Here is a 26,740-nt window from a genome sequence, read left to right on the forward strand (position 1 = left end):
ACGATGCAGCGTTCGTCATCTCGGGAATGATGCCGATTGACATCCTGGCAACCGAAATGATGAACATTTATAACACCAGGTCCATCTCTCTCTTATCGCAGGTGAAAAAAGCCGAAAGGGAGAGATCCATAAGCAGATGGCAACAGCGATGGGACCAGTCAGAAAAGGGTCGTTGGACTTACAGGTTGATCCCTTCCATCAGGGAGTGGCTGGAGAGAAAACATGGGGAGATCAATTATAATCAATCAGTTTCTCACCGGCCATGGAGGATACCGTCAATACAGGTTTAAATTGGACACCTCTCCTAATTGTCCAAACTGTGACGGGGTCCCAGAAGACCCAGCGCACGTATTCTTTCAATGCCCTAGGTTCGTGGAAGAAAGGAGGAACCTAGAGGAAATTCCAGGTGAAGTGCTATTACCGGAAAATTTTGTCCTGAGAATAGCTTGTCAGGAAAACTGGGATGCGATTAATTCCATGACCGTAGTAATCCAGGATTAATTGCGAAAAGCAGAAGAAATGAGGAGACGCGGTTACGAACTCCGCGGATAGGCGGAACGAGACCTAGCTAAAGTAACTCCCCCCACGATATCTAAAGGTGGTTCCACGGAGTGGGGGGAGGGAGTCGGTGGTGGTTTTAGTGGGTAAAAATCCCACACTCCGACGTGCCCAGGCCAGAGTCTTTCGAAAGATTTCCACCAAGACAAGACAGGCAGACAGACATTGGCATTGCAAACAAAACCCTAAAAATTGAAGAAAAATCACTAAAAAAATAAAGCATTCTGAAGGCCACATGCGTTACTCAACCAAATAGGGATATCTTTAATGAATATTCAACCGAAATAAAATTGATCAATTAATACATAAACTAAGACATGTTTCCATACACAAATGTGTCTTCCTCCTATTTCTCATATTAAAATTTTAGCATATGATGATACCTTTTTTGCAGAATACTTAAAAGTAACTTCGTTTGGAATCCCTCATCTTTTGCACAAATGATAAATCTTATCAAAACAGAATTTAAATAAATATTAACTCCCGATTGTGATTAATCTGTTCAATTTTTGGCAAAGAATCCTTTTTTTAGCGTGAGTATATTTTTTGCAGTATAACTACTATCTCCGGTTATCTATTTCTAAAATGACTTAAAAATGCAGGAAGGATGGTTTTTCGTTCCGGACTTAGGATTCAGAAGATGACATAATGTGGGAAATATGCAAAAGTAGTCGACATACTTGAGCATGCAAAGCTTTGTTTGCATTTCCTCATTGAGTCCTTCCTTTTACTCGTTACTGGGCGGGTGCTGCACTGAACAATCTTATCCTTACATTGCTGCAGGATCCTACACACAAACACACAAAAACACTCGCGCATCCCGATAAACCGCCCGAAATCTGATTTTTCGATTTAAAAAACAACTTTGTCTCGAACGAGCGATCAAATGAGGTTTCTTGCGCGGGACCGGTTTCAACAAAAAACAAATTTTTGTTTTTAAGAATTTATTTAGGCAGAGTCCCTACCTGGAAGTACCAAATGCAACTGAACTCTCTGAGCGCGTTGCACTAATTTATATTTAATGAGTAGTGACGAACTGGAAATGCACATCTGAGATACGCTAGGAAAGTTTTCTAGCCGAAGAAAGGTTTGATCACGAATTTGCAAGAGCAATAATAAGAATTCGGAATATGGAGTATGGAACCATTTTCGATTGTAGGACTATTAACTATGTAGACACATATATTTAGGATCAGCGTCAATATGGGAACATAACTCCCATTAATCCTGATGAAAATCTGAAAATGCTAATTTTGTTCCCATAATCCAACCAATCTCGCTGAATACTTTTTTAGGCCGAAAAGTGTCAAAGAAGGAAGAGCTCAAGTCCAACCTGCCCTTATTCAGGTGGCCTACCATAACCACGTCTAAAATTAAGAATGAATTGAAAGTTAAATGGAAGCTGGCGGTCTGGTCTGATTATGCTTCACGACCTGCTGGCCTCCAGCCAGGAGACAGTAGCCGTCGAGAGCAGTACACTCGGTGCCAGCCGCAGCACCTCTGTACTGACACCAACCGCAAGGAACTCCCGGAGCGAGGCGGCAGACGGACTAGTGGCTTCCAGCCTGGAATCTACTGCCGTCAAGCTGGGTGCAGCGAGTACCAGACATAGTGCTTCTGACCCGAAACCCTCAGCGTTGGGGAACCCTCGAAAGTGAAAACCGACAAGAACGTCGGTCACCGGAAACCGGCTAAGAAGCGAAGGTCCACTGGGGTCCTGCTGGGGGTCCAGTACCAGAAGGCCATGAATATTCTCAGCAAGATTGCTAAGAATAAGGAAGCCGGTACTGTCGACGAGCGGAATGAAAAAGACCTCGCGGCGGCGATTGCTGACGAATACAATAGCAAACGCCTGGCTGACGAGCAGAAGGCGAAGCCCATCGCTCTGAAAGGCAATCGATTTCAAGATGAGGTCGAGCAAGATAAAAAGCGGAGCAGAGTGGGCAAGAGCTCAGAAGCTAAGCAACATCCGAAAGAAAACTGCGCAGCAACCGTCAGTGGACGGGTCACGAACTGCGAATTCTGCTAGCGGCAAACTAGCGCCGGAGGTGTGGACCAGTGTTGAGGCCAGGCTGTCGGGCATAATCTTTGAGTATCTTCTGGACACCGAAGGCAAACACGCGGGACTCATCCCCCACTTTGATTCCTCTCAGGTGGTCCGTGGGTTCCACGTAATAGCTTGCATGGACCCGGATCGTATGTCGCTAAGATCAGCGACGACTGGGAGGGCGTAAAGTTCAAGGTCATCCCTTATAACGAGATTCCTAGGAGACTGGTCGCTCGCATCTGGTTGCCGAAGATCCGCATGGATCGTCCAATTCCTGCGCCTTCACAACCCCGGGATTCCCATGGACGCCTGGGTTGTTATCAAGGATGAGGAGCCTCAGACAAACAGCCAACCTTTACTACTCTGTATAAACGAGGAGTGCCTGGAGGCACTGAAAAAGGCCGACTATAAAATGTGGTCGGAGTCAGGAATGCAAAACCGCCGCCAACGAACTGTTGGAGGAGATGACGACCGACGGTCCGACGGGGACTGACAAACCCCCCACGCAAGCAGATCATGTTGAGGGTAACGAAGATAAATCTGCAGCGCTCGAAGTGCGAAGGGATCCAAAGCAAATATTTTAATTTATTCCACAGCACAGGAGACGCTGCTCAGGATAGGCCTAGAGCATGTATTCTTGCGAGGAAGAGTCTGCACGCTTTCCTGTGTCCAGACCTGAGTTCCAGCGACCTAGTCGTGGTCAAGCTGGAGCAGGCCGGGAAAGAGAACGTATATATTTCGTCGGCTTATATGGCTCACGACCGATCTGCTCCGCCAGAAGAATTACAACATCTGGCGAACACCATAGCAACAAAGAAAGCCAACCTGCTGATAGGCTTCGGCGCTAATGCAAGGATGCTTTCGGGCACCTCCGAAATCAACGAAAGAGGTGAGTCATTCTTGGATTTTATTATTACTTCAAACCTATCGGTGTGTAACAGGGGCAGTACACCAACCTTCCATTTCCCCTGCTCGGAGAACTGTGACGGTTGGGGTCCTTGATATCACCCTAATAACCGACAATAGGATTCTTAGGGTGGGGGACTGGAGAGTGTCTGACCAGAGATCTTTCTCTGATCACAGTTGGATACTTTTCAGTCCAGATCTGGCCGCAGAGGTCTCCAAACCCTTCACAGACTCCAGGAGGATCGACAGGAGAAAGTTTGGTCAAGTAATTAAGAACAAACTCTCCGGTGCGCAAATTGGTAAGATTGGCACGACAGACAAACTGGAGTTAAAGGTCGGGGTTCTGGAAAAGGCATTCAATACCGCCTTTAGAGTCTCATGCTCTACTAAGTACAGCAAAAAGACTCTGCCACCGTGGTGGAATGAAGATCTCTCTAGCTCCAGGAAGCTGACCTGAGAAATCTTCAACATCTGCTACAGGCAAAAATACTGGCAGCCATACAAGGACTGCCTGAAGAAGTACAAGTCGACCATCAGGACCGCCAAGAGGCGGGTTGGTTGGATCATTGTCGCGCAAGGCTCAGTAAGATTCTGTCCAAGCAACATAAGAGCCCATCCTTTCTTAAAAGGTCGGAAGGCTCCTGGACGGAATCTTCAAGCGAAACCCTAGAGCTGCTGGTTCAAACGCATTTTCCCTCCGGCGAGGAGGACTGTGAGTCAGAACCTTGCTTGGAGGGTTTGCGGCCACCCCAGCTGTGCGAGACTACCAAACCGGTAATTACCGAGGATAGTATCGGCTGGGCTATAAACAGCTTCTCCGCATACAAATCTCCAGGCCCAGATGGCATAATGATGCCAGTCATGCTACAGAAGCAGCAGGAAAGGGTTGTGCCGTGGCTTGTTGAGATTTACCGAAGCTACATCTCTTTAGGATACGTACCGCAGTCCTGGAGGCGCGCAAAGCGGGCAGGCGCGGCCATGAGTCCACGAAGGACTTTCGACCGATCAGCTTGACCTCCTTCGTGCTGGAAACCCTAGAACGCTTCCTGGACATTCACTTAAGGACGATTATGGAGAGCACGTCTTTCTCTAAGTCCCAGCATGCGTACCTCAAAGGAAAATCCACTCAAACCACCATCCACGAAGTAATTTGCATTATATCCATGCTAAGTACCAGGATAATCCAGTCGGATCTGGACTGATCGGAGCTGTGAACGGAGACACGCCCCAGGGTGGCGCCATCTCACCGGTGCTCTGGATAATAGTAATGGTTCTTTCCTCTATTGTAATGTATCTGGGTGTAATCCTAGATCCAAAGCTAAATTGGAGATTGAACATAGAACTGAGGGTTAAGAAGGCCTGTATAGCCTTCTATGCTTGCAAGAGAACCTTTGCAAAGAAATGGGGTCTTCGATCGCTGCTACTGGGGATCTGCAGTCCTGCCCGGCAGATGCTCTCAATGCACTCCTCCATCTCCTCCCCCTAGACCTCCACATTAAAGACGTTGCAGTGTGAGTCAGGATGCTGGCAAGCGAAGCCCTACGGCCACAGCAACATCCTCGATGAAGTACCTCGGGAAATCTGGGCATTCCCCACGGACTATGCCACACGCAAGCTGAACTTCACGAGAAACTTTGCTGTGGACTTTCCAACCAGGGCGAAATGGAAAACCGGCACCGTGTTGCAAGGTTATGACCCAGTATTCTTTCCGGACGGATCAAAGATGGCCCGTGGAGTCCGCGCGGGGGTTTTCTCGAATACACACAGTGTATCCAAGTCGTATGGCCTCCCAGGTTTCGCCAGTGTTATCTAGGCGGAGGTACTGGCGATATTAGAAGTCTGTCAGCCCTTCGGCGAATACAGTCGGTGTTCCGCTGGCGGCTGTCGGGGGCCGAGTCTACTCGCAACACCTAGCAGCCGTGGGCCTAAGATGGCAAAGGCTTACGATCTGTGCGAAGTCAAGGAGAATTTGGCCCGCTTATAACATAGCCAAGATTACAGCGGTCTGTACGGGGCAGTGGCCCATAGCACTTTCTCTGCGAATGCCCAGCTCTGGCTAGATTCAGGCTATGGACACTGGGCAAACCATTCTTTAAGGACCGCAGAGAGATTTCTAACTGCAGGGTGGGAGAGCTGCTTTCTTTCGTGAATGCTACGGGCTGGCTCTGAAGGTCCCAACGGACTGGACTCTGCCTCCCTGCTCCCATAACAACAGTCACGGTCATCAAACGGCGCACCAAAGCGTTAATTGGGCTCCTCGGAGCGGCCACTGATACCTACCTACCCACCCAGAAGCTAGGGTAAAATCAAAGAGAGTGGATAATACTTCCCCAGTACTATTCCAGAGAGGTCCAGAAATAATTATAGGCTCTCTACTAAGAATGGTAGAGGACAATTTACTGAAACCTACGAAGAAGATGGCAACTACATTGAAACTAATGTTCTAACGCATAATCCCTTATATACATACCAGCGTGCTTATCGGGCAAAGCGGTCAATAGGGACTGCCCTGTATAAGCTGACAGATGCATTATCAGATACAAAATATATCAAGGAAAAAGCTCTGCGCGAATTTTTCGATATCGCCAACATATCACGTACAGAATTACAAAATATCCAACCTGCTCACGGTCAGGAACACACTGGACCAACTGGATGCAGATCTATTATCAGAAATAAAACACAAGGTGTCCGCGGAGTGAGATATTATCACCGTTTATATGAAGTATTGTAGTTGACTCATAAGAGGTCTAAAAATTACTGGAACAGTTACGTTTTTTATATAGTGGTCAATAGTAGGGATAAGTATGAACACTCCGTATGCGGCAAAATACGTTTGGGAGTGATGATTACTAGTAATGTAGGAGCGCCACATCACTTCGCCCTCAAATGAAATCTAGGAGACCGTCTTTTTGTGTCCACCATCTCGAGCTGGAAGAAATGTTCTCCTCGCTCGAGAATACGATACGGGTCTTCGTATGAAGCCTGCAGCGGCTTCCGGACAGCATCCGTCCTGACCAGGGCGTGCGTGCACGTATCCAGCTCCCTGGGAGAGCAGGCAGTTACGGATGTGTGTCGGGTGGAAGTTGTGGTTTTAAGGTGGTGGAAGTTGTTTCTCAGCAGACGCAGGAATTCAGAGTCTGTGAGATCCGATCTCTTGTCGAAGACCGAGTTACTTGGGGATCTTGGGTTCTTCCTGTATACCAGCTCCGCGGGGCTGGCAGCAAATTCCTCTCGGCGGGCTATTCGGAGGCCAAGTAGGACGAGAGGTAAGGCTTGAGTCCAGGACGTAATAGCGGATTTCAACGTCCGGTGCCAACACTCTAGCTTCCCATTGGATTGCGGATGGTATGCAGTAGTCCGCTGGCGTTTGAAACCTTGAAGATTGTCTAACTCCGAAAAAAGGGTGAACTCAAATTGCATTCCCCGGTCAGTGATTATCACTGCAGGGACACCAAAGCGAGGGATCCACTCTCGACAGAGGGCTTCGGCACAAGATTGCGCCGTAATGTCCTTCAGAGGTATTGCTTCAGGCCACCGCGTAAACCTGTTGATGATTGTAAGGCAATACTTGAAACCGTGCGAGTCTCGCAAAGGGCCTATGATGTCGAGGTATATTGTGTGGAATCGCTTGGTAGTGCTTGGGAACGAGCCCACTTCTTTTCTTACATGCCTGGTGACCTTAAACTTCTGGCATGCTATGCACTCTCTGGCCCAAGAGTTGACGTCCTTGTTCATGGAGGGTCAGAAGTATTTTTCGATGACTAGCCGATTTGTCGTCCTGATGCCTGGATGCACTAAGTCGTGAACTGTGTGGTCCTTGCGAAAGGTGGCCGAAATGTATGGCCGGGGTCCCTTTTCCGAGTATTCGCAGCAGAGAAATGTTCGAGCCGAAGATGGACAACTCCCGAAATTTGTATTTGGGGTTGGCTCTGAAGTACTGCGTCATCGTCCTGCGCCTTGTCGATAGCCGAGTGAGGCGGAGATGTTTACCTCGGAGACACGAGACAAAGCGTCAGCAACTATGTTGTCCTTACCGGACACGTGCTGTAATCGGACGTGAACTGGCTTATAAGGCTCAGGTGTCGAAGATGGCGAGGGGACACTTTTTCGGGCTTCTGTCTTAAAGCATATGTGAGAGGCTTATGGTCCGCGAACACTGTCAACGGCCTGTCTTCTAGGAAGAAGCGGAAGTACTTAATGCTCAAGTTGAACGGGGTTTAACTGTCTGGAGAAGAAGCTCAACGGCTGCCAGACTTGGCTCACCTTTTGGTGAAGAGCAGCACCTACTGCGATGTCGGAGGCATAAACAAAAACGGTTAGGGGTGCATCTTGTTGAGGAAATGTCAAGAGTTTATCGTCAGCTAGTTGCTGTCGGGATTCATCAAACGCGCGGACAGCCTTTTCAGACCACACAATCTCTCGTGTGTATTTCGTTTTGGGGCCAGACAAGTACGCGTTCAAAAGGGACTGGTGTTGGGCGGCCTTGGGCAGAAAACGACGATAGAAGTTTAGCATGCCCAAGAACGTCCTCAACTCCTTCACAGCTTTCGGACGCGGAAAGCTTGGAATTGCTTGCACCTTGGGGGTTGTTGGGTCGGTTTGGGTCGGGCTATATTCCGTCAGGGGAATGAAGTGGCCAAGGAATCTCACCTGTGTCTGAAGGAACTTGCATTTATCAACGTTTAGGACTAAACCGGCCCCAAGGAGACGTTGAATGCACTCGAGATGGATTAAGTGTTCAGACTCTCAGGAAGAAGCGACCAAAACATCATCAAAATACACGAGACCGAAGTCGAGTGAATGAACCTTTGAAAGGTTTGCACAACCCTAAAGTCATCCGCATGATCTCGAAGAGCCCAAAAAGTGTGCATATTGCCGTGTTTGGAATGTCTTCTGGAGCTACAGGGATTTGGTGATATGCCTTGGTTAAATCCAAGGTCGAAAAGATGCGGCAGTTTGCGAGATGATGCGCAGAGTGGAACAATCTGTGCGTTAAGCCTTCTGCAATCCCCACAGGGGCGCCATTCACCATTTGATTTAGGAACCATATGGAGTGGGGAAGACCAAAACCTGTCCGAAGGTCTGCAGATACCCTGTAGCATAAGTTGTTCGAACTCTTTGCGTGCAATAGCCAGTTTCTGGGGTGGTAGGGGACGCACCTTTGAGAAGATAGGGATATCAGTAGTGTTAATGTGGTGCTGCACATTGTGCTTCACTGGTTTAGAGAGACTACATTCGGCAGTAATCTGACTGAACTCTTGGAGGAGTACCCAAAAACGAGAGTCAGTAATGTCCTCCAAAAGTACGGAAAGATTGTTGTTGGGAAGAGATGAGATTCGCCTGACGAATTAAGGTTGGTTGTGGAGTCTATAAGGGACCTGTTCTGCAAGTTCACCTGCAACCCACAGTGACACAAGAAATCTGTGCTGACATCCGCCAGGATGAATAGCCACGGGAACCTCCTACACAAGCGTCACGTCCAATTGCCTGTACCCGTAAGTGTTAATACGTGAGGAATTTGCCTGCCGCAAGTTTTAAAGATTGAGAGAATAGCCGATGGTGCCGGGGTACGGGAAGAACCGAAACCTCCGCACCAGTAGAGGGTCATAAACTGTGTTAGGCGACGTGGCGCTGCGTTCTGGGTAGCCATCGCCGAGACCCCCGCGGACCTAGTTTTTTGAGGCAGGCGTGAATTTACATGGGAGCGTACATCTGGTAGCTTTTTCAGCGAATCTGCGATGGTACCAACAAATGCTTGGGTCGGTAGGTTGTCCTGACGACCTGCTACCCGATCGTCCTTTTCGAGCAGTAGACCGTGAGCGAGCCAGCGTCGCTCTTATCTCTGCCATGCTGCCCACAAGAGCGGCCATCTCACGCTTCAGCTCGCCTAATTCATCTGAAGGCTGCTGGACGGCCGCTATCGTAGGACGCGCGGGCACTTCATGCACCTTGCAGCAGCAGCTGCTAGTGCCTCCAAGGAATCGGAGACGCACGCAAGCAACGCCTGGGTGCTCTCCGGAAGTTGCCGCAGCCAGAGCGACTTCAACAGATCGTCGGCGATCTTGCTCCCAACCAATTGCCTCATTTCGTGGAGCAATTGGCTGGGAGTTCGATCGCCCAACGTCAAACCTGCCAGTAAGTGATCCAGCTTAGCTGATTCACTAACCGGCAGGCGCTTGATCAGTTCAGTTCTCAAAACGGTGTAAGAGGCTGATTTTACGATGTCGGCCACCAGGGGGATGGACTCCTCATCCAGGCCCACAAAGGCATAATTAAACTTTGTCGCGTCTACCCTGATCCCGGACATCTGGAATTGCGCTTCCAGATGGACGAACCACAGCTCCGGATTCCGTCGCCAAAAGGGAGGGATGAGCACAGCGAGGCTCCGATGGGCCTGCCGCCTCTTTATTGTCAATCGACATCACAAAAGCTAAGTTAACGACGCGAGTGTGGTCGAAGACGCGGCTGTACCGAGTTCTAAAAGGCCCTACTCTGACTACGTCAGACCGCACACACAAATGCCCTGCTCGACAGAAAAAGGGATCGACGCACTCCGAAGCGAACGCCTGATGCGCAGACCAAAATGAAAACTCGCCAAAAGAGCGGAAAGAGTATCAAAGCCGTCTCTTGCGGCGGTTTTATGATGATTATTAAGATTAGTCTTTTTTTAAAAATATGTTAACAATTCTAACAAGTTTTTTTATTCCTCGGGCGATTTTGGGGATTGACGAAGAGAAACCATTTGCCGACGTCATCGACAGCGGCCCAACTAAATTTCCAATCGACACCATTGATTGCTGCGGTTGAGATGGGGGATGCTTTTGCATCTGTGACCGCGAAAGATGCTGTGGTGGCTGTTGAGATGAAGTCAGTTGGCCTTATTTGAGTTTGAGGCCACGGTTGCCAAATAATCGTTTGTTGTCTAGGTTGCTGCTGCGAATGTTGAGAGGCGGTTGCGCTCGTTGGACTTCTGATGCGCCGGCTCTTGGAGTGGGTCTGTATACGTGGTAAATGATGGGTTCGTTGCCGCGAGTCAGAATTGCAACAATGGTGGAGGAGCCTTCTGACAGTGCGAACATCCGTTACTGTAACTTTTTGTTTCGGGGTCACCACTTTGGTCTTGATACGACCAAATTGTTCTAGATTCTTCAGATATTGGATATGAATATTGCTAGAAACTGGTTCCGATTCGGAGCCTTAATATTTTAAAATAAACTTAGGAATCAGAGCTTAAATAATTTTATTGATATAAAGTTAAGGAATAATTAGCGAAACTCTCTCAAAGTTAAAATTTTACAACTTTTCAATAATTCGTTAAGCTTCATTGAAAATTTATTGTCAACTCCACTTTTGTAAACTACCAATATTTTTCACATTTCATTTTCAAGCCTACTCCGCCACGGAGAACATCGGTGGTGGCATCTGATAGTTGAATTAACAACATTCGAAATAAATTTTGAATGTTGTTAACCCTACTGCGCCACAGCCTCACGATGTAAGTCTCTATCCCTTTTAGTGACCGTTTACGAAAGCAGGGAACACAATGAGTGTATTCTTCAGCCCCACTCGCAAGGTAATTACGAGCCAAGGCTACACAAAATGTGAAAGCAGAAAAATAATCAAAGTTCAGAATGAATTTAGACAATTTTTTTATTGAGAATAAATACAGTTTGCCCAGAAACTGCTGAAAAAAAATTTTCTATACGGGAAGTGTCAATTGTCTTTCACTTATCTAAAAATTGAACACTGTACCATCGCTTAAAGGGTGAAACTAAATAATTCAATCAGTTTGTGATGTCAAGTGCATTTGAAAGTTCCCAGTCATAAAATATGCGATTTCAAAATCTTGTCTACGCAATAAGTTGTATCTTTGTTAAATTAGATAATATCTACATTAAATTGGATTCCACTGCCGTTTAATTTTCAGAAAGTCTACGCTCATAAAACATTTCATTTTTTAAGCGATGGCAAAACTCTGAATCTTTTTGCAACATTTCCCATTTATCCTTCTTCATTTATATCAAAGACGAGTATAAAATAAAGCACGGAGACGACACAATTATGAAATAAACTTGTCCCTATCCTTTGGCAGTGTTTTTCTGTAAAGTTCGGAATATTTACCACGGACCCTTTGCAAACGTTCCAGCATATGCGATCTGCAACGAGGACAAATCTAAGCCAAATGATTCCAAAGGTTGAACAATTCAACTACTCACGGGTTAGCGATGGGCATTGATGAAATATATCTGCTGAGCAGATTTTCTTCCGGAGGATACTCCGTCCCGGACACTTTAGGAAGTCGACAGTTTGATTGGGTGTGTTGAACGGTTGCAGTCACCAGGGCTTCCCGTTGGTTGATTTGTTTGTTATGAATTCTACATTGTTCGCCGTGAGAGAAATCTTGTTTGGAATTCACATCTTCAGTTTGCTTTTGTTCATAAAGTTCTTTGAATTTTTCACGATCAGATGCACTGAGTAGGTCGTGACGATAGAAACTATCAAATATCTGGAGATTTGTTGTTATGGTTAGTGCTTCATATTTGAATCTAACAACCAAAAATGTAACGGAAATTGCTAAATTATTCGTACAAGCAACTAAATTCAATTAATCAATGAGCAAAATGAAGATGGGTATGTGCCGGGGATTTGAGGCGCAACGGGGTTAACAAAATTCGAAATTTATTTCGAATGTTGTTAAAAATTTATTTCGAATGTTGTTAATTTGATTGACAGTTGCCACCACCGGTGTTCTCCGTGGCGAAGTAGGCCATGATTTTTGAAATAATAATTGAATTTAAAAAATGAATTTTGACAAGTCGAATTAAGAAAAGAGTTGATACAAAGTTGTTTAGTTTTTATGATTGACTTCCCTCTGCGGTTTTCACCCATAAACAACAAGTTTGTAGCCTTTATAAAAGGACTTTGCAAAATCTAGAAGCGTTGTACGACCGAAGGCATATTTATCGCTACCAAGCTGTACTCCTGAGGAAACGGTTTGACGAATCGCGTTGCATTAAAGACTTGCGGAAAGCTCAAAATTCACTCGAAAGATTCCTTTATTGAGATGATGGTCACCGCTTGTGACTGGAGGAAATTCTGTTTGTGCGTCTAATACAGAATGTGGTTGCGATTCACGTTAGAAACGCTGCCCAATTCTGTATGTAAATTTTTGAACACTTTGCAAACAGATGGGGATATGATTCTGCAACCAGCAATATTCAGATTAAAACCAGGCTTTTTGCCACTAAAGGGTAAGTTTTCGCTGTAAAGTATCCACGCTGCAAAGAACTATGTGTCTGGGTATTACCGGTGTTATGAGCACAATATTCGGCGGAGCTCGAAATTCATTAGTCAATTTGCAGCCCTTGGATGTATTTATTCGAAGCACTGCAATAAGAGCAGCTTATAGGTTAATTCGTTTAGATCTAAGGAGAAACAACAGAAGTGAGGGACACAGAGCATTAGAAGAATTATTGGGAGAAAAGAATCCTGTTCTTACAATGCCCTCCGATTCTCGGGTTCTTATATATCTGTTTGGTAGAAGATATGAAGTTATCCTGAAAAGTAGAGAAAACTGGGAAGTCGCAGAAGAATGCGTGGCGGGATATATCAAAGTCTACCAGTCAGGAACTCAGTCTACTCCTTAAGTAAAAACGCGAAATAAGCTTTTCCTTTGGGGCAGTATGCAACTGTCTTTCAGGCTGAAGTATATGCGATCATAAGGGCAGACGCATCGCAATCTGTAGTGAAAGTCAAGCTGCATTGAGGGCGTTGAGCAGTGTTTTGGTCACTTAAACAAATGTGCGGAAATGTAGGAACCGATCAAACTCTATTTCTGGATTTAATACGGTGAAACTGCTATGTTGCTGCCCATTGTGGTGTAGAGTCAAATGAAATCTCGGATGCCTTAGCAAAAGAGGGTTCATTTTTCCCCATATCTGGAACGACAATTAGAGTGTCAGTTGCATGCGCTAATGCCGCTATCAATACATGGGAATAAGCTTCTCATAATGGCAGGTGGCGGAGCTCAAACTTTCCCTGTCAGAACCAATCAAAGATATTTGCAAAGTCTATAAAATCTGCACACTTCTTACTTTAAGTCGGTCTCGCGGTCATCGAGGATTCATGCTCTTTCACCGACCTCCTCCGGAATCGCCTAGAAAAGCTATTTCGCGGTGGGGTTGGCGGTGCTGGGGATTAATCAAGCAATGGGGGAGTGAAAAAAGGAGGAGGAGTTGTACAAATGATGATCTTGGAAAGAGAAATCGAATGGAAAGGAAAATAATTTCGCAGCTACGATAAAAGGAAAAGTAATCTATCTCCGTTACGAGAGAGTATATATGGTCTCCGTGGTCCCCTATGTGGGAATAGCGCATCAACCACATCTCCGCACCATCACTGTAGGTTCCCGGCATTGTGCTTTAGCTGCTTTCTTCTCACTCCCTCATTGTTTTATGCCACATAAACTTAAGGGGACCCACCCCGTCGACCATTCTGGGATAGTTAGTTCTTTAATGTATGACCTATCCAATGTCACTTCCACTTTTTGCTCAACACGTCCATGGGTATTTGACTCGCGCTCCGCGGAAATTGTAGCCAATTTTTCGTGATTCATGAGGATCTTCGACTATTAATGGGGGCTCTCAGCGTTCTGGGCAATCTTTTAAGCATCCTAAAGGACTAGTTGTGGTACGCGGTTATCCAGTGGCGTTTGAAACCGAGGAGGTTGTCCAACTCGGGGGAAAATGGGAGGCCTCGAACTGAATTCCATGGTCGGTGATTATAACTGTCGGTACACTGAAGCGTGGAGTCCATTCTCGATAGAGCGGCGAGAGGCGCTTGGTTTCAGAGTCAAGGTCAGGGGCTTATGGTTCATGGTGAATGACATGGCTTAAAGGGAATGTTGGCAGTATTTAATCATTTTATCGCTAGATATGCGACTAATAACTCATGATGGTAGATGTTGTAGTTTCGTTGAGCGGAGTTCAAATTTTTGGAAAAAAACTCAACGGCTGCCAGATTCGATTTATCATTTGGTGAAGGGTAGCAACTACAACATTATCTGAAGGAAGCATCAACGAATATGGCTAGGGGTGCATTTTGCGGAAGGAATGTCAGAAGTGCAGCTTCGATCAACTGTTGCGTGGTGATCTCAAGCACCTAGGCAACTTCTGGGAACCACGCAGCCAGGCTGGAGTCTTTGGTCTTCGGACCAGATAGGTAAGCGTTAGGAATCAATTGGTAGGCGGTAAAAATTTAACATGCTGAAGAACCTTCTCAGACCCCTAACTGTTTTCGGAAGCGAGAAACTCGAGAGCACTTACACTTTGACTGTGTTCGGTTGTAATCGGCACAAGGTCTCTATTGGCCATTGGTTTCAGGGACCATGTGAAGTGACTAAGATCAACAGCTATCTGAAGGTCTGCAAATACCTTGCTTAAGGAATTTTCCAAACTCTTTCCGCACTGTGCTGATAATGGACGCACCTTAGAAAAGATAGGGGAGCCAGTAATGTTAATGTGGTGCTGAATATTATGCTGAACGGGCTCAGAGAGACTACGCTTAGTAGTGATCTTGCGATATTTGTGAAGAAGTGCGCCAACGCGTGGTTCGGAACGTCTACAAAAACGATGGATAGAGTGTTGGGTGTTCAGGGTGAGATTCTCCCTAATGACCTATGGGAAGATGTGGGAATAATGAAGACTCTGCTGTCCAGTTCAACTTGCAATCCATAGTGCGATGTTAGATGATGATTCCGGGACGAAGGAAGAACCGAGACCTCAGCGTCTGCATTGATTAGGTAGTGGCGTTAGCATCAAGGATCGTAGATTGCCAGGTGACGTAGTGCTTCATTCCGGGAAGCGGTCGTCAAATCCGGATAGCTCGTGGTTAGAGCACTAGGCTATCATACGGAAGGTCGCGGTTCAAATCTCACTGGCGGCAGTGGAATTTGTATCTTGTTGGTAAAAGTTGCGCACCTAGTGCGGTTGCTCCCTGTATTTCTCGAATTTACAGACTTGTTGGTTCTCCCAGGCTTCCTGTTTCCATCTGTGAAGTCGCTTCTCCGCTCGACGCAGTTCTTTGAGAATGCAACATTACTTGGTATGCGGTATTCTTCCGTTCCGTTGCTAGCTTACATTCATCGTCAAACGAGCATCAACATCATTTGTTGATGCTTCATCTCCAGGAAATCTGTTAGCTGCGGTTATTGCGGCATCTATTTCCCCCTTATAGGTGTTACGGAGGGCTGTGTTATGAATGGCTTTAGTATTCACTCTCACCTGATTGTCAGAGGAGACTGTAGGCAGTGTTGTAATTCGAGCCCGGAGAACTATGCCAACGAGATAGTGAACCGAGTCTATATTGCCAAGGGAGTGTATCTGAAGTACTCTACGCAGGAGGGGCATTCCGAGGAAACTAATAGTTGATTATCAGATCGACATATGGTGCGGAACATAATGTGACGCACCGAGGTAAAATTTCGGAGAATTTTGAGGTCCAAAGTGGAGGCCGATGCCCGGATAGCTGAGTAGTTAGAGCACAAGCTATCATACGGAAGGTCGCGGTTCAAATCTCACTGATGGCAGTGGGATTTGTATCGTGATTTGCCGTCGGATACCAGTCGACTCAGCTGTGAATGAGAACCTGAGTCAAATCAGGGTAATCATCTCGGTCGATCGCAATGCTGACCATATTGGCTCCTAGAGTGTACTGTAGTATACCGTTACGGTCTTGAATGAAGTGCTCTAACACACTTCAAGGCCCTGATCCAATATGGATTGTTGCGCCAACGATTATTATTATTATTAGTCGTCAAATCTACAGTGGTACCAGCACGTTCCAACACTTATTGGGGGTCCTAACCACCTACTACCTTATCGTCTTTTTCGGGAGGTCGATCTGGACCCTGATCTAGTCTTACTTCTCGAACGCCAAGCACTGACTGTCTTCGCCAATCTAGAAATGTGGCTGTAAGCGCTGCAACCATCTGCTGCAGCTGAGCAGACACAAACAATATAGTAGCTCGGTGCCGACTTTGTCGCCACCCAACTGCTTTATTTCACGCAGCAACTGACTTGACACACGATCACCAAGCGTTAGCTCTGCCAGTAAGCGATTTAGTTTAGCCGTTTCTTTCACTGAGAGGCATGTAATCAGCCATACCTTTAACCTTTTGTTGGCGCAGTTCTCGCGCACGTCGGAGACAAGCTCAATTACCTTATTTTCCAGCCCGACGAACTCATGGTTAAACTGCTTAGAATCCATCGTGACGGTGAATAGAGCAAACTCTGCCTCGAACCAAGACATGCTTCCGGGTTCCTTTTTTTCAAACGATGGAACCCGGGCTACCACGAGGGGATCTGTCTATTTATATTTTATGACGAAGCGATGTAGCCCACAAAAGGAACAAGGATTGGAAAGAGCAGATTAAAAGAACCTCGTGTCAAAGGAACAAGGGCTGGACAGAGTTTTAATCAGCTCTTTCCTTATACCATTTTTCTGCCGTTTTCGTTTTAAATTTTGAAAATAGATTTTACAGATTTTTATGCATATGTACTGATTAATTCTAAAGATTAAAATTATTCAGTTGTCTGATTTAGCGTCAGTGCTGAATTTTTCCAATTTGGTCCCGAAATTCTTGGTCCGGGCGATTTTTTTTTGCAAATTGTCTCCGCCCGCTGTCTACCGAACATTGGATTCAGAGTTGATTGAACCTCGTCTATAGACTTCACTTTCCGTGGGCAGTTTGCACGTCCGAAGAGGTTGAGTTTCACTTTTTTGGCGAGTGTTCACTAGTCCACTTGGCTGGTCGTTAACTCGCTTGGAAGAACTTACTTGTAACCGTGGTGCACTATGTCTACAAAAGTCCCCGGGATTATTTTTTAAAAATCCTTTATTCAATATATATTGTTCTGCTGATTTGTTGAATCATTGCCAACGGTTTACCCAATTATTGAATGCCTCAACAACTGGAGGTCAGATCGGGGCTGTACGGCAGCTGGAACAGCGTTGTCACAGCCATTTTGGCCAATAACTCGGAGATAATGAGCGTAGTATGGCCTGGCGTCTTGTTTTGGTGCAACATCCAATTGTTGCAAATTTTTCTTCGGACGCTTTGAACCCTGTCTATCCTATCGATACCATTTGTGCAAAGACTTTCATGATTTGATGATCATCTATTAAAATGCGAGGAATGATTCTCTGGGGTATCACCCATGTTCGTGATGTCGACGTGCGCGCTGAGCAATCGTCGTCGTTGCCGAACTCCCCACTTTTCCGAAACTGATTGTGCTACATGAAAGTTTGGCTCTTTTCCATTGTCCCGTCTCCGTAGGTTTTTCGAAGTATTACGAGCGTGTTAGACCCGTTTTTACCCAGTTTCACACAAAATTTGGTTGTACAAGGCTACTGCAAAATCTGGTCCATATTCTTTCTCTGCGAGGGTGCAATAGGGCAGGACATAGCCCTGTCTCACCAATTGCCTTTGGGCGACTGACACCGGTCCAATTTCAATCCTGTATTTTTAGTCCAATTTTGGTTGCCTCCTTTTCCAACTCCAGAGTGAGCCTTTAACCAAGGTCAATGACTTGATGTGGTGGTAAGCAGAGATGTTTGAAGATGGCAGAGTCTAATGGACCCCTGTAAGGCAGCATCAATAGAATTACCGATAACGAGAAGTGCGGATCAGCGAGCTCCACTACCGTGGAAAAGTACGATAAGTCCAGCGTAGTGTGCTTCGTGACAAAAGGGAATCCCCCCACGTCACCCCACCACGCTGGTGAATGAAGCAGAAACTGCCGCAAATAGCAACAATTTCAGAAGCGATCCACGATGATGAGCAGCCGAAGAGGTGGAAGAAGCACTTCACCACGATTCTGAATCGTAAAATCGATTGGGGATGTTAGGGCAAGACATCGTAAATGAGCGAATTAAATATCAACGCAACTTGGATGAAGTAGTACTTCACAACTTACGTCCCTTGCAATCGGCGCATCAGCGAACGTCATTAATTCAAACTCAATCGCGGGATCGTTCGCCCTTACCTCTGTGGCTGACAGTGCTGGGCAAATACCAAAGAAAATGTTCTGCTGGATCAGTGGCATAATCCGCTTTGTTCAGTCCGAAATTGGGACATCCACGAACGATATGGAGTTGCACCAATTGTGGAAAAATTCCGAGTCGTCTTCAATGGTAAATTTATGCAATTAGCGCTGACGAGAACTTATAGGTTCAGATTGACCTGAACATCGAACCGTCAACCGAAACATCAATGGCTTGATACACAAGATGGTAATTTAGGAACCTTTCGACTCAATCTGGACTAAGCCTGTAACCGAGAAAAGCGGCGAATCCAATCTAAAGGAGCCGACCCCGACTTCCACCGGTGACAGGCCCATACGCTGTTGCAGTTCTTTATTCGACATTCTTTTAATATAGAATACCCCGATAACATATTGCACAGAAGTGTTGATGGAAGCTTGGAGCTGTCGAGTGTCACTTTTCATGTGCCACTCCTTATAGCAGTACGACAAGAACATTGTTGTGAAGCAGCCTTAAGTTGATATTAGTGTTCAGATACCAACATTTCCAGATTTTGGGATCCCTACGTTTCCGCTCATGAATGCAGATAGAAGATATCACACTCTTTCCATTAAATTGAGGACTTCCTTTGCGATGTTAATCATAAAACTGATGGTTATTCTCCTTTCCACCTTTTTTAAATACAATGTCACTTGACCAAATTAAAAGATTTGCTTCAAATAGTAAATTCAATCTAATTGTTATCAAAATAGTTCCTCAAATAGTTTTGTTTTAAATAAATTGTTAGTCCATCCTTTAAATAAAATCCTTTTCTATTGTTTGTTTTTGGGATACTATATATGCGATAGAAGAATAAAACTTGGCCGAAACGGGATATTCCTCCACTGGCTTTTATTAGGAAAAGAGTTGAAATGCGAATGAACATGGTATCAGGAACCCTAACTGTGAAAGATGTTGATGACCAACGAAAAAATAGCTTAAATATTGTAAGCGGTGCAAAAGGTACTGCCATTCGCAAAAAAAAACGCAGGATATCGGGAAAAACTCGAACTTAGGCCACAAAATTAATCATAATTCTATCTTTGAAACCATAAATCAATCGAAGCAAAATAAATAAAAATTCTGTACAACTCACCAACTGCACAAGTCCAGAGCTGCGAATCAGGAAGTCACGTTGTGATAACAGCATAATTCTTTCCCGTTCCTCCACTTCATTTATTGAATTGTTGATAACTGGCCACCTTTTCTTCGTTGATACTTTCTTTTTCTTCTGCTCCGCAGTCCCCTCATTGCTATTGTCAATTTGCTTTCTCATATTCTGGGCTGCATACTTTTGGTCCTTAAGAGCTTTTTGAATAATTTCTGAACGCAATTGTTTTGCCGCCTCCTCACGCCTTTTGCTGGCTGCCGTGTCTGAATAAATCGAGGATTGATTTTGTAAAATTAAAAATGCCGTATATTTGTTGGGATTGTTAGGTGCCGGCATGACACGACGGAAATTTCCCAAATGACTTTCTTCCCATGCTATTTGCTGCGTGTTAGGACTTAGGAGAACTTTATGGGGTACACCGTCAAAATTACTGCAAAATAAGAATGAAGTCATTATTTGCATACTATTAACAATGGAAATATAATACATAGGGTCAGTGTCAACAGCTGCTTTATTGTTGTCTCTAATTTTCTGCAACAGACGAGACTGCACTCGTCGTTTGTCCTCCTTTAGAATTTTCTTCTTATCCACTACGGAGATATTGAGTATTTGAAAGGTATCATGCAGCAGCGCCTCCTTCACTTCCTTATCAATTTGTTCATCGGTATGAAAACTTGGAGAATGATTCACTTCCAAAAGTAAAGGCTTCATTCTACTGTCAACCAAAATATCAAAACCAAGAATTTCGAAACAAGCTTGCACAACATCATGGCAGGGGAAGCACGCATGATAGTTGTGTTTGAGTACAGGCCAGGCACTCAGAAGCGTTTTCACGATTATCTCGTCAATACTGTTCCATAGTTTCTCGACGTCGTATCCTTCATTCATGAGGATCCGGTTCAGAGTGGAAAATTTGCGTTTACTGCCCAATTCATCGTCCTTGGAAAAGGTTCGACTATGCTTATTGACCGAATAGTTGGTGAGGTGCATGTAGACGTTTGATGTGTTGTGACCACTCGGTTCCTTGTATTTACTCGTTGCAAAGCTGGAAAAAGTTTGAAATATAATTGGATATAGCAGTTGAATGCGTTCTCATAGTACCGAGCCAAGCCTTCGTTGTATACAAACACTCTCAACGGATTGACTGAAGTTACCAGGGTGTAGACCCTCAGATCGAATTTAAAACCGTCTATTAGCAAGGGCTACGAAAACAAATTTATGTTGAAAAAAACGCATAAATTAATTAAAAGCTGAATAGATACCTTACTAACATATACTTGACAAATCATCCTTTCATTTGGCTTAATCTCCTTCAAATTTTTCGTTAGCCAAATTCCTTTTCCTTGTGCACCCGTATCTGGTTTCAGAATAAATGTTTTATTTCTATATTGTCTGCTATAGCTGATCGCATCTCCTAGGCTGTAATACATAAAATAAATACTAAACGGTGGAATCTATACAAGAAACTTTAGTCCTTACTCTGCAGGAAAACACCACGTTTTCGGGAAAAAATTATATTCGGCTGGAAATAAACGCAGCATCCGTATTAGGTTGCGAGCCAGTAAATCCTTACGACATACTTCTATCATGCCCGGGAAATGATTAACTTTTTGAAAACGTTTCATATCCTTGTACATATCAACTCCTTGAATCGAATCGGTCCAATAAATGTTCCACAAATCCGATTCACGAACAATCTTGAAACCGAGAGATCTACAGACTCTTGAGATGCATGGATAGCGAGTCCCGGCAAGGCAGATGCTTGGACCATTTCTAGAAATGAAATATCCTCGTTATTTCGTTTACAGGGTATAAGACTAACGCTATTAATAAAAAGCATCTAGAGCAATATAAAGACAAAAAAATAGTATCAGCAAATCCTGTGTTATCCGACTATAAACTTATTGTGCAAAGAAAAGGGCAGCAACCACAAAAGATAACGGTTATGCGAGAAATCTTTCAAAATGCCACCTCTCGTCGAGGCGAGGAATTTAAATAAGGAAGATCCTCTGTGGAACTAGAGGTGAAATTCAACGCTAAGCGGTAATCAAACCCCAACTTAAGGTGTTGACATTAAAATCGCGACCGGTGAACTCTGGATGCCAGAATTCAGCTAACCTCGGCTCTCTTAAAAGGGGGTTGCAATTCAAAATAATTCCAATTAGGATCCGGTCCTTAATAATTTTCAATCAGAACTCCTGACACAAGGATTCAAGAAAAGCTACTTTCTGAAGCCAACGTCTTACCCGCTTATCCGTCATTTGCCTCCACGGAAAAAAAGCCTGCGGGCAATACTACAGTGCTTCCTTTGGCTTCTAGGTGACGATCGAAATGGCGCTGAGGCTCTAGATAAAAATGCAGAATAACCGCAAAACAACCACGTCGATGCTATTAGGAAGTAGAGCAGGAGAAAGAGCTGATAAACCGGAAATTTTCCTCACTATTGGTGACTCGGAAGAGGACGTTAACAAAGTTCGGAACGGATTGCCGATTCTTCTACCGGAATGGGACCGCCATGTTACAAGTGCCAGCTATTGAGGGCAGAAAGATAACACGAGTTCACAGTACTTTTATCTAAAGCATAAAAATATATACATATGGTCGCTAAATACCAGGGGAGTGTTGAAGAATAAAACAACAAACACGTGCGAAAGACAGAAGGCGAAGCCCCGAATGCCAAGCAACCTCTGAAAACAAGTAACCTGCAACAGCCGGGCAATGTGTCACGAACTGTGAAACCCTTCAGCGTTACTATACTTACGTGTGGCTCTCGGTAATTCCGCTAGCGGCAAGCTAATTCCGGAGATGTAGACCAGTGTTGAGGCTAAGCTGTTGTCGGAGATGGTTATTGAACATTTCGATATCTCCCAAGTGGTCCATGGGTTTCACGTTATAGCACCCGAGGACCAATTCTCGTCCGACTTTCTCTGTTTGTCCGTCACTAACATCAGCGAGGTCTGAGAGGGCGTAAAGCTGAAGGTCATCAGCAATCGGTCGCTCGCAACTGGTGGCCGAAGATCTACATGGATAAGGACACGCTCGTCCAATCCCTGCGCCCTCAAAAACCCCAGCATTCCCATCGACGATTGGGTGGTTATCAAGGAGAAGGAACCCCAGGAGGACAGCCAAACTTTTCTGCTCCGTATCAACGGAGATTGCCTGGAAGCACTGGAAAAGGCCGATCATAAAGTGGGCTTCGGAGTCAAGAACGCAAAAGTGAAAGTACTTCATTCCACAAAACCAGACGTTAACTTGGATCCCGTCAACGCAGCTAACGAGCTGAAGAAGATGAGGATCGACGGTTCGACGGGGACTGACGAACATCCCATGCAAGCAGACCACGCTGACGGTAGCGCAGATAAATCTGAAGAACTCGAAGTGCGCCTCAGGTAATCTGCTTGTCTTCTCTCTCTTTCCGAACTATCAAAGGGCTCCAAAGTAAATATCATAATTTATTCCGCAGTATAAGAGGTACTGATCGGGATAGACCTAGAGCATGTGCCCTCGCTGCTGGCGAGGAAACTTTTCTGTGTCCGGACTTGAGTTTTAATAAACTAGTCGTGGTCAAACTGGAGCAGGTGGGATCGGAGAACGTGTGTATTTCATCTGTTTACATAGCTTACGACCGATCAGCACCAAGCTCCGAGGAGCTCTGGCCGCGATGTAGGCATAACCACAACCACCATGAAACTCCCACTAGGGGCCAACCGCAAATAACCGGGCCGAGAACACATCCTCCAGGAATTCTCCTGGAGCATATGCTCTCCGAGGGCCATCCCGGTTCCCATGGTACCAGATAACCTCCGGTGAGACTTCGTGGCAGAGCCACTTCAGATGAGTCCCTTGCAGACTTGGGTTAACGGGAATCAGCCCGAGACGGAGAACCGCAACGCAACCTTTCACCAGCTAAGGACCAATGCAATGGCAAATTCTTTCTTGTTACGACGTCATCGATAATCCCAGGCGCGTTACTCAATAGATCTGCCGCTTGATCAGCAAGATAGCTGCCCCACTGTCGAGTGACAGCTGGGTCGTACAAGCGGTCACTGTTGAACTTAGGGGGTCGAGACTCCCGAATCCTGGGAGAAGTGACGGACGCAACTCGCAAGCGAACGTAAGCGACCATCGAGTGAGGGCCAACAACCTCATTTGCACAGAGGAGAAGACCATTTTTGATGGCGGTCCGGCTGGTTATCAATAATGTCTACTGTCGAACGATAACTGCGTCCCCTAATCGAATCGTGTTGAGCTTCGGGATTTCGGAAAGGTGTGGACCCGATATATACGCGAAAGCAGGCGACCGATTATCTCGCGCGAGGCGGATACCAAGGCCTCTCATGTCTCGCACATCCAGAAGATAACTTTTAAACTTACTGCTGATTGCGATGCGATTGATCTGATAAAATGTATGTTGCCACTAGGTTGAGACCCAACTGACCTTATGGCAGGATCTGTGATCAAAAATGCTTCGTCAATGGCGACGAGGTGAAAAACGCAGAAAGTCAAAAAACTCTTAACATATGTTCAAGCAAGGTGTTATCAGAGCCCACCTTGGCATTTAAATTTCCCATCATGGTCGCAATGTCCCCTTTAAGAAGCCTCTTTAAGTGGCATTGAGTGTTCTATTCCTCTCTATCGAAACTCTCTGTTGGTGCCCACTGCACTATTGAGATGTTTCTCATCCTGAACTGTAAGCTGTTAATAATCTATCTGATACTTGTTCCCAAAGTAAGAGGTGAGCATTAATCGGACATCGAATTCACGCTTACCCCCGGCAGAATTGCCAGAATACATTACCACATTGCTGCAGAAAGAAAAGGAGTGCTCCCCAGAGTCACACCACCTAACCTCGCTTAACTTCAAAACGGCCAGTCTGTATCGCTGAAATTCTTGTTGATTGGAACAAGCGAGTCTCGAGCGCACATTCCAGAAATTAATAATAAGCCGTTTTCGATAATCAAAGGTCTTAGTCGTGAGGTTAGTCCCTATCCTGTGGGTTTGCTGATATCTTCGAAGCATACTTAATTTCGTGAGTTGTAGGTTGCTGGCCTACAAATTTCTATTCCTTTTAGTCTCTTTTACGACAAGCAAAGAATACTTTCAGTATATTTTATCACCCCCAACTCATAGGGACACCGACTTCTTGTCTTAATAGAAAGGACCATTAGTCCAGGTGGAGTTGGCCTATGCGTATACTCTAAGACGCTCCCTTCTCTCTCAAACGGGCCCGGGGCCTATGACGGAAAATAAGTAAAAGGAATAAAACATAAAAAGCCAAAAAATTGTAGTGTATAGAAAACTATGCATCTAGCAACACGGTGATGAAAGCGATTAAGTGGTTATGGCCACTCAACAAATTTGCATGCATCAATTCAGACTTACAGGTATTCGAAGAAGAAGCTTCCAATCAATAATAAACGGTTATAAGAGGAAGAACCATCAAACATTATGTATTTGGTAAAATGTTAAAGAGGCTCACCTTCTTCTTTTTCTCAAGGGCGATTTTGAAGCACCTTTCATATTCCTATTACTTATTTGTGTCCTAGAATAACCTCAAACATTACAAAGGGAAATGGAGGGGCGAAACTACTAATACCTCCCATCACTTTCCTCGCCAGCATCTTCCTCAGAAATAGGCGTTCGATTGTCATGATTTATATCCACTTCATAACAGTCGTCATTCACTTTTAAAAGAGCCCGGAATCCATCACTGGAGCTGTTCTGATCTTCTTTGCGAATAATGCAAGGAACTTCTACAATAGAGCTATTCGAGGGGATGCTATGTGTTTCTGAGGCAACAGTGGGTGAGTCTGCAGAGTCGTCGCAGCTGGTATCTTCGCCTTCGTCGATAATTACGTGCTGTCTTGGCTGAATCAAGAGTCGAACGTTTTCCCGTGGGGTCTGAAATTTCTTAAACTTTGTCTTCATTGTGAGATCAATTGCTTGGTTAAGAGCTCTCCTATGGCAGTACGAATGCAACGGAAATGAACAAAAGGAACACCAGCTTCCTTAGAAAATATTATCACGAATGAATGATGGATGGAGCTTAGACGAGATGAGGAAGACCTCAATGCACTCCTACAAAACCTGGCAAAAAACTTATCCAATCGTTCGTTAACAGCCACTAACGTTAATTTGTCATAAAAATGATCTAAAACCACGAAAAATTTCATAAGTACTATTGACGGAACTCAATTTTCGATCCATTTGATAGGTTAGTAGGCAGGGCCTCCTTAATTCCTGCACCGACACAAAATCCCTTTTCAACTCGATTTCGATTCAATTAACTGATATCACACTAATTAGCTCTGCGGGATTTTCTTCAAGATATGACCACGGGCGAAAGACTATCTCGACGGAGCTCAAGGCACCACACGAAAGGACTTTGCAAGTGCAATTGTGCAGGTCGGATGGCGCGATTTCAACACCCATCAGAGATACACGAAGAAGTTTCAATTGCAGTAAGACAAAAACCCCACAAGGGGCCAATTGCACTCATGACATGCATGCCAAAGGGCAATTGAATATATTTGGATTTATCGTGGTGTAACAGGGACTCAGACATTTATGGAGTACGTGTCTTCGTTTTCGCTATGCTTTTTGCCAGTCGCGATTGTCGCGAAGATTTCCACCTGGTATGCAAATTTCACATATGTGGTCACATGCCTTTTCGTTCTCATTGATTTCAAAGTGTAATAACACCGGACCCTAGTGTAAGTGGCCTAAACCGATTCGTTGCTGGTGCCTTACGGTGACACCGTTCTTGATAGGATTGTGGACGGAAGCAACAAGAGCGGTGACATCGAAATAAAGTATGAAAGTGAAAATCAGGCTAATGTCCTAGGTTGAAGAAAGTGGCAATCAATTCTACAGTTAGGGCGCGAGGACTTTCTCTGAGGAGAGAGCATTTGTGTTTTTCGCTGCACATTGAAATTTAATTAACGAATAAATCTGTATATCAGGCTGAAACTTAACCATATTCGGGTTTTTAGAAGGAGGCTATGACGGTTTGCGCTCGTTAGAAGATAGAACAA

General features: G+C 45.1%; 1 protein-coding gene across 2 annotated transcripts; it reads right to left on the reverse strand.

Annotated features, from left to right (window-relative positions):
• Window positions 1-11,146: 11,146 nt before the first annotated feature.
• Window positions 11,147-25,897, reverse strand: LOC119660303 (tubulin polyglutamylase TTLL13P-like). 2 transcript variants are annotated; one of them, XM_038068776.1, is made up of 9 exons: window positions 25,303-25,897; window positions 25,186-25,248; window positions 21,186-21,479; window positions 20,969-21,125; window positions 20,808-20,908; window positions 20,194-20,751; window positions 19,692-20,136; window positions 11,731-12,020; window positions 11,147-11,670 (listed from the first exon to the last, which is right to left on the reverse strand). In XM_038068776.1, exons 1-9 carry the CDS (start codon window positions 25,632-25,634, stop codon window positions 11,574-11,576), a joined length of 2,337 nt encoding a protein of 778 aa, XP_037924704.1. In that variant the 5' UTR covers window positions 25,635-25,897; the 3' UTR covers window positions 11,147-11,573. The 2 variants fall into 2 exon arrangements, with proteins under 2 accessions (XP_037924704.1, XP_037924703.1); XM_038068775.1 differs by having other exon boundaries at window positions 19,692-20,751.
• Between the last annotated feature and the right edge of the window lie 843 nt (window positions 25,898-26,740).

This window comes from Hermetia illucens, chromosome 6 (assembly GCF_905115235.1).
Source record: "Hermetia illucens chromosome 6, iHerIll2.2.curated.20191125, whole genome shotgun sequence".
In the NCBI taxonomy this organism is placed as follows: domain Eukaryota; kingdom Metazoa; phylum Arthropoda; class Insecta; order Diptera; family Stratiomyidae; genus Hermetia; species Hermetia illucens.